At 48.3% G+C, this 13,519-nt stretch overlaps 1 protein-coding gene across 2 annotated transcripts in view; it reads left to right on the top strand.

The window, feature by feature from the left end:
* SNX9 (sorting nexin 9) overlaps nt 1-13,519 on the top strand; it is a 47,783-nt gene that overhangs the window by 30,335 nt on the left and 3,929 nt on the right. For both annotated transcript variants that reach the window (XM_032973403.2, XM_032973401.2), the window contains exons 15-17: nt 2,557-2,646; nt 3,671-3,785; nt 4,596-4,687. In XM_032973403.2, the coding sequence (XP_032829294.1) occupies nt 2,557-2,646; nt 3,671-3,785; nt 4,596-4,687 (297 nt within the window). The remainder of the gene's footprint in view (nt 1-2,556; nt 2,647-3,670; nt 3,786-4,595; nt 4,688-13,519) is intronic.

Genomic DNA, 13,519 nt, shown 5'->3' on the forward strand with positions numbered 1-13,519 from the left:
ATCTAAACCGGTCCTGGGCCTCCCCGAGGTCGACTCAGCCTCAAATGAGTACCTGGTGCAGTGTGTAAACATCGCCCACTGGGGAGACAAAGGCGGCCGCGAGTGGTGCTGGCCACCCACTTCCTCGTGTACCGTTCCGACCTTCATAGGTGCTTGCAAACAGCACTTGCCCCAAAAAGTCTGTTAAAGCTATAAGGGGTATATTTGTTTTTGTCTTTGCGCACTTGTCAAAACTGGGTCAGAGAATCGCGCTAGTTTTAACCCTACTGCTGTAAGAGTGCTTCCCCATGCCGTGTGGGTTATGGGGGTTACATGGCCATACTTCACCACGCTGGTCAGTGCAGGTTGGTGGTGGACAGCATAGACGTTGGAGCAAGGTAAAGCACAATGGATCTTTATGCACTGCCCCCTGCTGATAATGTGCCCATGCAGCAGGGTAAAATACCTGCATGGCGGTCTCTCACCCACTCGCCAGGCTCAAGCCTGCTAAATTGAAAACTCATTTCTTGAGAACTGCTTTTGTGTTTAATTTGTTGCCCTTCCCCTGCACCTCTGATGAGTACGGTTGGCTACGTACGGTGCGAAAGAAGTTCAACATACATACATAGATCTAATGTTTTGATTTTATCATCGACAAACTAAAATTATAATTGTTCCTATTTACCGAGGAAAGCCTTGCCGAGTCTCGAGATTAATTTTCACGAGAGGTCCGACTATTTTGCCGTTACATTTGAATGAGTGTTTTGCATGTGGCTGGAAACCCATAACAAAGGCAGGCATACAGAGGGATTTACACTGGATAGAGCCGCACAGACTGGCCAGAATCCACTGGGTTTACTGCCATCTCCTTGTCATCTCGTAACCCGGCAAGGTCTTACCGTGTTGTCTCCCTCTCCCCGTTCAAGTCCAGACTCAAGACCTTCCTCTCCTCCTCTGCCTGTGACCGCTTCTCTCCCTCCCTTCTCTCTACAGAATCACCACGGCCACCAAAATTCGTTTAGTTCTTCTGCCTCTAGACTCACCGTCTCTCTTTCCCTCTATGAAATAGAGACGTCGACTGTTGTCTGGTCTTGGGATGCGGTCGCATTTAGGTTGTAGAACAAAAATAAAAGACGCAGCCCAGAAATGGCTACTATTGGAGGAAGGGCCTCCACTAGAGCGAGCTATAGAGATGGAATTTGGCCTATTTTTCCACACGGGCATTACATGTTGGAAGAGGTGAGAGCACCCATACTTTGCTCTGCGACACACTACTTGCCGATTGGCTGCTGTGTACAGTACCTATTTATATATCACTGGGTGGACAGACGTGCGTGGATTTAATAAACATTGTCCCGTTGTTTTCACTCCCGTACCGGAAGTGCGAACCACCAATCACCGGATTGCAATTACATTTTGTTAACCAGGACGTCATGTCAGCTCGGTTGCAAATAGACGCCATAACACATTCCTGCGATCAATGGCCAGGGTCAACGGCAGCGTGGTGTATTCCGCAAATATGCCCGACTGTGAGGGCGGGCACAAGCCGGCGTGAGTAGGTTAAACGTTGAGTGTTATAAGGGCACCACGGGGTGACCAGCCCCTCCCCACCCAGCTCCACCCCTCCCACCCCCCACCCAGCCCCACCCTCCCCATCCAGCCCCTCGCTCCTCACCCAGCCCCTCCCCACCCTCCCCTCTCCACCCAGCCCCACCCGTCCCATTTTTGGATGCACGATGGACGGGACACAATAATCCCCTGTGGGCTGGTGTAACCAGAGGTTCCTACCAGTATTAATCTATATTGTATTGTGTTGAGAATCATGATGTCTGTTTCACTCCTGAAGTCTTGCAGTCTTCACTTGCAGCACTTCAAGCACGAAAAAAACATCGCTCTGACAATCCCACACCCAGAAATTGCTTTGATGCCACAGTTGTTCATTCTTACAGAGAGTCACATTGGTTAATTACTTTGATGGCAATTATAGTAAGAACACAGTTCTAAAATTAAAGAATTGACAGGCGACATACCTTTGTGAAGAAACTGTTAAACAGCGCCTGTTGGAAATTACGATATTTTTAAAACATAATCTGCTCACGGCTTGAGATGGTAGAGTGTTGCACAAATGTAAATGCGTTCATTAAAATAACCACCGCTGTGAATGCCTTAAAAAAAAAATAAGACACCAAGTTTTCAGACGAGGGATCTTTGCACGCCACTTAAGCAAAACAATACTGTTTGGATTTATACGGCGTCTCAGTGAAGCTGCTCGTGTGTGTCCTCTTTGTGCAGTGTTTGTGCATTCACCAGTGTTCTCCATTCACGTGCAAATTCGGCGTCGGCGTAAAATTCGCACATTACCGTTTGATTGGGAAATGTGAACAAGATGGACTTGAGGAGCGTGACTGGAGTTTGAGAAGCACCGGTTCAGGCGATATATCGGTTCAGAAAAGGTGGAGTGAACCACACCGCTGTTCTACCCTTGCTGCTGCCCCGGAATCTAAGTGATGTCCACCGTGCTGCCACCTCCGTCATTGCCCGCCTCGCCTACTTGTGCCCTTCCCCTTTGTGCGGCAGCCAAAGAACGACTGGCACTACCTGATGGAATGCAACCTGGAGTACAAGGGCATACTGGCGTGCTTCCCCGACATTCTGGCCACGCACAAGGTCCGCGCCCGTTCTACAACCCCCCCCCCCCCTCCCACAGAAGTGCCGCAAACTCCGGAATTGAAAAGAGAATCAGAAGTGAAAAGGAGGTGGAGAGAAGGAGGCCAGCGTAGCTACATGGCCAGGGTTCACTGTAGGACTAAGCCAAGGACTATGGTTAGAATTGTTTTAATTGGCGAGTGCAAGACCCAGCAACAAAAATCTGTTCATCAACTGACGACAAGATAAAATAATGTGCGACCGTTCCATTTTTAAAATTATTTTTATTAACGCTTTTCAACTAAGGTTGAAAGCGCCGTGAATACATTAGCTCCGTCCTTCTGTCTGTTAGCAGCACGGTCATGACAACTGCGGTCAAGAGGGATCCGATTTGAAATTAATCGTTTTACATGGCCCACATCCTACATCAGTGCAGACATGGTGACTGCCACAATTTTATCGTAATTTGGATCCTTTTGCTATCATCCCACAAGCTCGGTTTCGCTGTGATATAGTCCACCAGGGGCCCCACAACTCCACTGCTAGTGCCTATCAGATGAATCTCGTTAGCCGAAGTTCGTAAGGGTTACTTAACTGCTGCCCATCATTCAGTGTTGAGCCGGGCCATGCAGACATCGCACGTGGCCAGACAGACATCATCACTCTTTTGAGTATTTACCATCACGTTTCTAAATTGTTAGCCAATGACCTTTGCCAACCCAGCATTGTTAGTTTAACAGGATGCACTGCTGATGACACAAAGACAGTCAAAACCAGTCCGGGGTTTGTCCGCTGAAACACACACGACTGGAAAACATGGGTTCAGAAGGTCTATCTGCTGGTGAACCTCACATTTGATTTCATTTCGGTTTTTTTTACGTGGTGAGACAGACCCTTATTTGTTTACATTTTTTAATCAAAAATCGTATTAGCCATTCAAGTAGACAGCACTGTGCTACTACTTGGGCTAACTAACAAAATTATCTCTGGCGCCGTTAATTTGGTAAAGCGCTAACGATGTCCGGTGTGTGCGTGTGTGTCACAGGGAGCAGTGGACAAGCTGAAGGAATGCGACAAACTCATCAGCACCAGCAAAATGTCTGTCCAGGAGAAGCAGGCGATCACCACTCGAGTCTCCGTCATGTCCTACGTGATTCAAGGTGTGACCCCGGGCCTGCGTAGGCTGCATCTGCCTTGAGAGTCTGATGCCCTTGTACGCGATGTACCTCGCAACCGATCCGAGTCTCGGTCTCCCTTCTGGGATCACGCTGCTCTCGCCATTCGAGAATATCACCCAGATCCAGAAGAATGCTGTCGGACAAAGTGGAGCATAGACGTCCTGAATAAAAAAAAAAATCCTAAATCGAGACCCAAACATCGCACCTCCTGGCTTTGACATTCCTCGAAGACACTGGTGTAACCATCAGCCACATCAGAACAAGACAAGCCACAATGCGATTGTGGTCATGTAACCTAAACTTTGCACCGTAAGGTAAACAGATGTAGTCTGCGCTCCTTCAATGGAGGCGTAGCAATACTACGTGGATTCTCTTCTTCAGCCTCTAGTGGCTCGCACACCTCGACAGTGGCGTCTAGCTCCTGAACATATTTCCATACGCAAGAGCTAAAATACACAACGTATCTGTAATAATTATTATTCTTATTCACAACAGCGCTTTGTCAACCCACTGCTCGATTATAGCCTCCCCCACACCGTGTCGGTCATGAGTGCTGTTTACCATAACTTGACCACGCTTGTCAGTGTGGGTTGTTGAAGAGGCTCCCAAGCATAAGGAAGCGAAACGTGAGACGTGGTGCCGAATAGTACGCGGTACAACCCGAAAACACATCATGGAGCTTTACAGCATATCCGCGAAAAAAAACACGACGTAGTAGCCGTAGAAGCATTCGTCCTCGCTGGCTTTGACGTGAGGTTGTTTCAACTCTGTCCCCACATGGGCTGTGTGCAGCGGAGGCAAACCACTTCCACTACGGGCGGATTTACGACTACAGGCAGGCGATGAAAGTCTTCCTCGCCGAGCAGATCGGATTCTACCAGAAGGTGGGACGCCCGCCAGCACGTGGGGGCGTGGGGCGTGTGTGGTCCGCGGGGCGAGCGCAGGTCGGGAGTTTTTGCCGAGCGACACGGGAGAGACTGTGAGGCCCACAATTCTTAGACTGGCTTGGCTCTCGCTCGTGTGAGCCGGCTCAGAAGCCACGTTAAAACTTGAGCCGCATCGGAGCGTGGGCCCGGCCATGCTCAGGATTTCCATGAGTTGAGCCTGAGCCACGCCACGGTTAAAGCCTCTTCCGTGTTTTCAGAAGCAACTCAGGCCCAAGCTGAGCCCTATTAGAGACCAAGCCACAGCTGAGCCATTACTAACAATAGGGCCCTGAAAGTATACGTGTATTTTGCATGAGTGAGTGTGAGTGCACTGTATATTAACATTCTACAGTTTGGCGGAGTGACTGAGTGTTTGAGTGCATTGTATATTAATGGAGTTTTGTGCATTGCGTATTGATGGGTTCTGTGAGCATGTTAATTTGTGGTCTCTGAGGTCGTGTGAGTGCAAGTTCAGTGTGGGGTTCCAGTTGCACAGCAGTTAGCGTGCTGCCCTATGAACCAGGCGACCTGAGTTCAATTCCGCTTATGACCAGCACCAATGATGACTATCTGAATGGGTGCTGGCTACCCACGCCCTCGTGTGCCGTGCCGGCCTTCATAGGTGCTCGCTAACAGCAATTGCCCCAAAAGTCCGTTAAGGGGGGATCTTTGTCATTTTTGTCTTTTGTGAGAGTGTGCTAGTGTGTGTTAGTGTGTGTCAGAGTGAGGCTGTGTGTGTGAAACTGGGGCTGAGTGTGAGGCGGTGAGAACCGAGAGCTCATGTATGTACACACTGTGCCTACACACCCACGTTGCTACAGTACCGTGTATGTGCTCAGTGATTTAATTACCAGCATGACCTGAGCCCCCTGAGGGATGCAGATTAATTTCAGCTGATTTAGATTTACAGTCCTTTATCAAGATGAATTTTTTTTCCCCTCAAATTATACTTTTATGAATAGCTGCTATTTGGAGATTTCTTAAGAATAAATAAATAAACAATTTCGATTTAAAGCTTTCGTGACTGCTAGGATTCATCAATGAAGCTCTGTCGTCCCGACAGGTCTGTGCCTTTCACCTGAAGACGGCCGCTTGCGTTGTGGCCGAAACGTCGTGAGAATTTTATTGTGTTATTTTATTATTTTATTCTCATTCGACGTGACCTTACCGAAAGAACCAAAGAAGATAAATAAACAATGTTAAGCAACTGCATTTGCAATCGCCGTACAAAAATGCAAGGAAGAGACCACGTTTGTCATTAGCATTCCTTGCAACATTACAATGCGATTTAGATGTTTCGAGCGTGTAACTGCAGCTGCATCTCAAGATGCCGTGCAAAATAGCGGGTCACACACGTCACGGAAAGCGGGTGGAAATGGGGAGGCAGTTATGTTTCTAATTCCCAATGTGACACCTATTCATGTTTCTTTGCCCACCTTTCAGCGCACTTTCAGATGCGCTTCTGGGGCCGTCTGGAACGCTCTTCCAAAATAACGAAGGCACCGGAGCTTTGCATTTTTAAATTTAGATTTAAAAACTCACTTCTTCAATACAGCTTTTTTTTATTGTTTTACATTTTTATTATTTTATTGTTTCCCTTCTACGTGACTTTACCGAAAGAATCAAGAATAGAGCTTTTTGTGTTTAGTTTGGTGTCCTTCCCCTCTAATTAGCGGCAGTTGGCTACGTACGGTGCGAAAGAAGTTCAACATATGTATTCTTATAATAGCAGGTAATATCAACTGATGTCTCCTCCATCCTGGATGGTTATTGCTGGGAGAGAGTGATGTCGTTTCGTAGTTGTCCCACATGTACCCATGTTTTGTGTGTGTGTGCGTACACATACACACTTGCCTGTGTGCTGTATGCGTATACATGTGTGTAGTGGTATGTGTGCTGTATGTGTGAGTGTGTCTGTGCAGTGTAATCTTTGTGCTGCATGTGTATACACGTGTGTGGTAGGGGAGCAGTCGCGATGTGGCTAGCACACTGTGCTACGAACCTGACGACTCGCGTTCCATTCCCGCTCACGACCAATGACAGTGGGAATCCTGGGCCTCTCCTAGGTTGACTCAGCCTTAAATTAGTACACCTGGTGCGATGTGTAAACATTAGAACTGGGGAGACAAAGGCAGCCGGGTGTGGTGTTGGTCATCCACCCTCTCATAAGTGCTTACCAAAAGCATTTGCTCAAACGGTCTGTTAAAGGCTATATACGGGATATGTTTGTCTTTGTCGGAGTCTGTGCACTGAATGGCTGTGTCCACGTATATCGTGGCCTGTGTTTTCTGTGTGCACACAGGGTATAGTCATCGGTATGCTGCATATTTGTGTACGTGTCTCAGCCTGATATTTGTGTACATAAATGCACGTAGTAGCCTATGAGCTTGCACGTGTGTACACTTGTGCAATAGCGTGTACACGTGTGGAGTCGTCGTGTGTGCCGCGCGTGTGCACGCACGTGGCGTAGTGGTAACACCCGTGCCTCACGGCAAAAAGAGTCTGGGTTTGATTCCTGCATCGGGAAGCCTTTCTGTGTGGAGTCTGTATGTTCTCCCTCCTGTTCTGCATGGGGTTCCCTCTGAGTTCTCCAGATTACTCCCCGTAGCTATGGCAACATAAGATGTAACCCGTATTGGCCAAACGTCCTGCTGCTGAAACATGACCTGCAAATTACTCCATTGTCTGCAAAGGCTTTTCAGTAGCCTCCTGAAAAAGAGTATTGAGACTCAGTGAGGCTTTCCTGAGAAAACAAGAGGCAAAACAAATGTATAACCTGTAGAGGCTATTTGTTATTTTATTTAACCAGGTAAGGCCCACTGAGCTGTACGGCTCTTTTTCAGAGGCTTCCTGGCCGCAAATTATAGCTCAACGAAGTGGCTTATCATTAGGTGGAAGTGTATTGCAGCCATTTACCCTAAACGAATGTGGAGGGGAAAACCGGAGGACGCGGCAGAAAAATCCACGCGACCACGGGGAGAACACGCAAACTCCAAACATACGGGCGTCAGGGTCGCGATCGGACCCACGACCTCCTGCATACCAGGCGAGGTAGTTGACATCTTGCCGCCGTGGCGCCCATGTGCACGACTGCGCCTGTTTGCCTTCATGTCAATCAAGCCTTTGCGCTTTTTGTGTCTGCGCCACGCTCGTTTGTGCGAGCGTTCCACCGGTGTTGGATTCACCACTTGCCAAGGGGTGACATTGTCCTCTGAAGGGGGCCCTAGCCTGTACGCAAATAACTGAACTGGCTGATTGATATCCCTGCCTGCCTGTTTGCCGGCATCCTTGTAATGTCGCGTGCGCGCACCGAGGGCCAATCTCAAGGCCCGCGACCAGAAAAGACTGTGGGAAGAGGCCCGCCCTCTTTAATCCCCCTCGCGCAAGGTATCGGGCCTCACAATGCAGGTATTATTATATTTTCCTTTGCAAACACATTCTTCAGCCCTGTTTAAGGATTACAAAATACAGCCTCGGCCAGACCTCTATGCTGCGGGCTCTAAGGGCTGTCTGGAGAATCGCCCCTGTGTGCACGGCCGGTATGCGTACAGCGCCTGTCTGTTGTATGTATTGAAACATTTGCGTGCACTGGCATGTGTTGGCATACATGTTTTTGTTTGCGCGCAGGTGTGTGTTTGTGGGTAGCGGGTAGCGTAGTGTTTGGCACACTGCGCTATGAACCCAGCGAACGGAGAAGGATCCTGAGTCGCAACGAACGTCAGTGGCGATTGATATCCGGAGCGGTCCTGGGCCTCTCCTTGAGGTTCACTCAGCCAGTGCAGTGGGTTAACATCGGCACTGGGGAAATAAAGGCAACCTGGGCGTGGTGTGCACCACACTACATCTTTGTGTGCTGTGACAGGCATATTCGGTGCTTGCAAATATAACTTGTCCCCATAGTCTACAAGGCTAAATAGGGATCATTGTGTTTGTTCAGGGAGCTGTCGTGTAAATGGCTTGTGCATTACATTGCAATTTCAGTGACTCGAAAATGTGATTCTTGGCCATGATGCATAACACTCGACTTAGCATGTGGAACCCTGTGCCTTGTGTCAGCATCAACGCTGGCGAGACGAAGATCCCAAAGATTGCCACTGCCTGAACCGCCTCGTACGCCATAATAATAATAAAATACGTATCATAGAATTAGCTTTTAAATATAGCTCTTCATGCATTGCATCTCATGGTGGTATACATTAAATTAAAGTAAAAACTCATAAAGTAGTTGACCAATGAATCCAGCTCAATCCAAATAAGCTGACTCAAAGCAATATTTTTTACAATTTTACTTAAAAGACTAAGAGGTGTGTCAGCAGCATGGCGGATATGACGCAGGTGGCGTTACCACTGAATGATCTTCAATTCTTGAACCACCCAAAGGTTCAGCATTCACTGACCTCAATGTACGACTCGGGGCGTAAGGCTAAAATGATTACATTTAACGCGTGGCCCATGAAAGTCACAAACATCTTATCAATTTCAGTAAAATAAAACAATATCTAATCCGACCAAAACATTTACAAATACAATATTCGATGGAATGGAATCTGACACCAATCCCTTTGTGTGTATCTATTTTACATTCGACTCTTTATAATCGTATACTTCATATATATTTTAGGTTTAACTTTTTTTTTTAATAGATATATCTAAATTTTGATTTAAAGCTTTCGTGACTGCAGTAATTCATATTCTTAGCTTTTTCGGTAAAGTCACGTTGAAGGGAAACAACAAACTAATAAAATATATATAGAACAATATATTTTATTGGTTTATATATTTTATATATATTTTATTATTTTGTTGTTTCCTTTCAACGTGACTTTACCGAAAGAGCTAAGAAAATAGATATATCTCTGTCATACGTGTTTGTCACGTGTAATGTCACAAGGGATTTATCCTAGTAAAATATTAGAATTAAAGAAAACCACAGTGCCATGGAAAATCCAATGCACCAATTTGAACGGCGCGACAATCACTGGCTGGAGCAATCCGTGTAGATGAAGAACACTTGTCTCACTAATGAACTCCTCACTGACCATACACCGGGGGTTAGTTTACGTGGTCACGATCTTACCTCTTACTTGTTTGCCTCCGTTCTCTTGCTTACTTGACTGACCCAGTGAGAGTTCCGAGCGAGGCAGCGATGCCGCGTGTACACGCTGCTATGCGGCGGTTCTGCCACAATGAGCGTCAGTGTTTGCCTTGCAATGTCAATAGAGTACAAAGACTGGCCCGGTATGTGATAATGTTATGCAGAATCTGTGTGCGTGTCGGTATGTATTATCTCCTGTGCGTTTTAATGTAGGTGTGTGTAATTCCCACCATGTCCGAACGTATGTATGTACTCGTGTACGTGTATATATTGTGGGGGACGGTAGGTTAGCAGTTCGCACGCTGCGCTACGAATCCGGCGACCCAAGTTCGAATCCTCGCGCAGGCCAACGGTGACGATTAACTCAACCAGTGCTGGGCCCCCTCTAGGTTGACTCAGCCGCAAATGAGTAAACATCGCCACTAGGGAGACAAAGGCGGCCGGGCGTGGTGTTGGCCACCCACCCCCTCGTGTGCCGTGCCGGCCTTCGTAGGTGAAACTCGCTAACAGCACTTGCCCCTACAGTCTGTTCAGGCTATACGGGGGATCTTTGTGTTAGCGGGCGTGCGAGTTATTTCCCGAGTGTGTGTAAATCTTATTCCCTGTGTGTGTGTGTCTGTGTGAGGGGAGAGGTAGTCTCACAACAACGAGCGGAGCGCCGGGTGGCTAAAGCACAGCAAGTTGGCAAAGTAAAGGGCACAGGTGGTGCATCAGCCGGTCATCTCAGTCAGTCGATCTGTGGCATCTGGGTCTGTTCTGTGACCTGCCTTGAGGCCACTTCACGTGGCCTCAAGGTGCACATAGCCTGGCACCGTCACTTAGTGGCGAATGGCGGTTGTTGTTGCTGGGGAGCGGTAGTGGAGCGGTTAGCGAGCTGCGCTACGAACCCGACAGCCCGAGTTTGACTCCCGCTCACGGCGAACTCCAGTGACAATTATCTCAACAGGCCTCTAGGTCAACTCAGCCTTAAATGAGTACCTGATGCGGTGTGCAAACATCAGGGCGCCCTGATGTGGTGCTAGCCACCCACCCACCCCCTTGTATGCCATGCCAGCCTTAATCGGTACTCACTGAAAGCGTTGGCCCCTGTTAAAGGATATATGTGGGAATATTTTGTTTGTATCCTTGTGTGTTTACGTATTGGTATATATATGTGTGTGCGTGCATTATTCCCTGCACGTATATATATTATTCCCTGTGTACGAGTTATTCCTGTGCGTGTTATTCCACGTGTGTGTTCTTTGGCTGTTGCTCCCTGTGCTCGAGTCCGTGTATATATTCTATATCCCCAGTGTGTTTATTTTTGTGGGGGCAGTTTGGGCCAAACGATTACAACAACGAAGAGTTTGAAATTCACAACCGTGGACAAAGCGTCGGTGGCAATGATGAAAAATAGGCAGGCCAGGGCCTCGTCTTTGTCAACTCAACGCTAATGGAGTATCTGCTGGCACGGAGTGTAAACATCGTGACTGCTGTAACAAAAGTGATCGGCTCTGTTCTGGCCACACGATAACCTCCCGTGTGCAGGGTGCTGGCCTACATCGCTGCTCCAATGGCTTCACCCCACCCCCGCCCCCACAGCCTGTATGTTACGTGGAGTATCTCTGTGTGTGTGTGCCGGCCTTAATAGGTGCTCGCTAACAGCACCTGCCCCAACAGCCTGCTAAGGCTAAACGGGGATCTTTGTTCGTTTATGTGTCCTATGAATGGTAGTATTGCGATGAGCGTGCTGCACGATGAACCCAGCGACCTGAGTTCGATTCACGCTCATGGCCAACACCGGTGACGATTATCTGAACCGATTGTGGGCCTCCCCTAGGTCCACTCAGCCTCAAAATGAGTACTTGGTGCAGTGTGTAAAAACCGCCACGAGGGAGACAAAGGCGGCCGGGTGTGGTGCCGGCCATCCCATACCCTTGTGTGCCATGCCAGCCTTCATAGGTACTCGCTAACAGCACTTGCCCCGACTGGCTATTAAAGGCTATATGAGGTCTATTTGTCTTTGTAAATAGGACACACCTGTTTGGCGCTGAACTGCCGTCAACAGTTTTTGTTCCCATGAGATTTAAAACCCGCGAAGGTAGGTATATGTGTACATGTATGTGTGCGTGCACGTGCACGTGTATTTTTCAAATACAAAATGCCACCCAAACAGATCCCGATACCTGTCAATAACCGAGCCGTGTTTAGAATTAAGTGTGCGTTCGTTGAAGAACTCTTGTATGTGTGCGTAACTTGTCGTCTGTGCAGGGTTTTATTGATTTATTTTCAATGGGTGAACGCTGGTGTGTAAATCATCTGAATGTGGCACGCGAGGAATGGGCGTCTGTAAGCCAACACTGCTGCAACCACCTCCATTTGCGCAAATCCCACGTCTAATCTATCGATAGTTCTCAGCGAGCTTACGTGCTGCGCGCGCCAGTGCGTGTTCGTGTATTGCTTGCGAGAGCGTCTTCATGCCGAAGGCAGCGTATGTCATGAATGGCTTAATGTGCGTAGTGTATTGCTTCTGTGTGCGCGTGTGGCTAAGACACAGCAGGTTGGCGCAGTAGGGGGCACAGGTGGTGGAACGGGCCAGTCATCTCAGTCAGTCGACCCGTGGCACCTGGGACTGTTCTGTGACCTCCTGCCAGTGCGCGTTCGACACTTCACGTGGCCTTAAAGTGCACGTAGCCTGGCACAAGTGCCGTGGTGACGTCACCGCCACACAGTGGCTAATGGAGGTTGTTGTTGTGAGAGAGAGGTGGTGCAGGACGTAATAAGGCTTTATCAACTGCACTCGCCCCAACAGTCTACGCAGGCTACTCGGGGGATCTTTGTTGTTGCAATGGTTTGAACGCTGCGTTATAATCCCAGCCACATCGATTTGATTTCTGACCATACACATCGATCCATCGCACGTGGCACCTGAAACTGTCCTGGATCTCTCCTATGTCGACTCGGCCTCCTTAGCTTATTACCTTGCTGCAGTATGCAAGCATCAGCACTGCGGGAGACGAAGGCTGTGATGCTAGCAGCTTATAAGACACTTCTTTGTGTGACGTGCCAGCTTTAATAGGTGTTCGCTAACGATGCTTGTCGCGACGTCGTACGAGGCTAAATGGCCACATCACCCAGAATTCACCCGTCGGATCTCACAAGCTAAGCATGGTGGAGCCTGGGAATTGCCTTAATGGGTGACATGGCAATGCGATTGGCGTGCCGTGCATGTTGTGAGCAGCAGGCTTTGGGGCTACTTTGTGAGCAGCAGAGAGCAACAAATTCCGTTATTGAAATCTTTGTGAGTTTCCACGGCTCGACGTGAGAAATGGTCTTAGAAGCGACTCTTGCGGGATAGGATCAGCACTCGCAACGGGTATCCCGAAAGAGTAGCTTTTAAGAGCATTTCTTGTACGGTACTTATATGGCCCCATGTCTGTGCTCTTCACCGTCATCAACTTGTGCTGAGCAGCGTGGTGAACGAATCCTCCATGACCCACACCATGTGGGGAGTCCCTCCTCCAGCAGTGGGATTACTAGAGGGTGAACAAAAATAGTATTATTTTACGATGGAGTAATAACCTTAAGAGCTCCGATCATCAGGTAAGAAAATATGAAACGTGGCCGTCGCCACCTCTACAGAGAAGATACGTATGAACACAGGATGTCGTTGAAGATAACTGTCTGTACAGGGACGCGCGTGCGTGCGCGTGTGT

The sequence above is a fragment of the Petromyzon marinus genome, chromosome 51 (genome assembly GCF_048934315.1).
Source record: "Petromyzon marinus isolate PM22_M1 ecotype Great Lakes invasive population chromosome 51, UKy_Petmar_22M1.pri1.0, whole genome shotgun sequence".
NCBI classification, from domain to species: domain Eukaryota; kingdom Metazoa; phylum Chordata; class Hyperoartia; order Petromyzontiformes; family Petromyzontidae; genus Petromyzon; species Petromyzon marinus.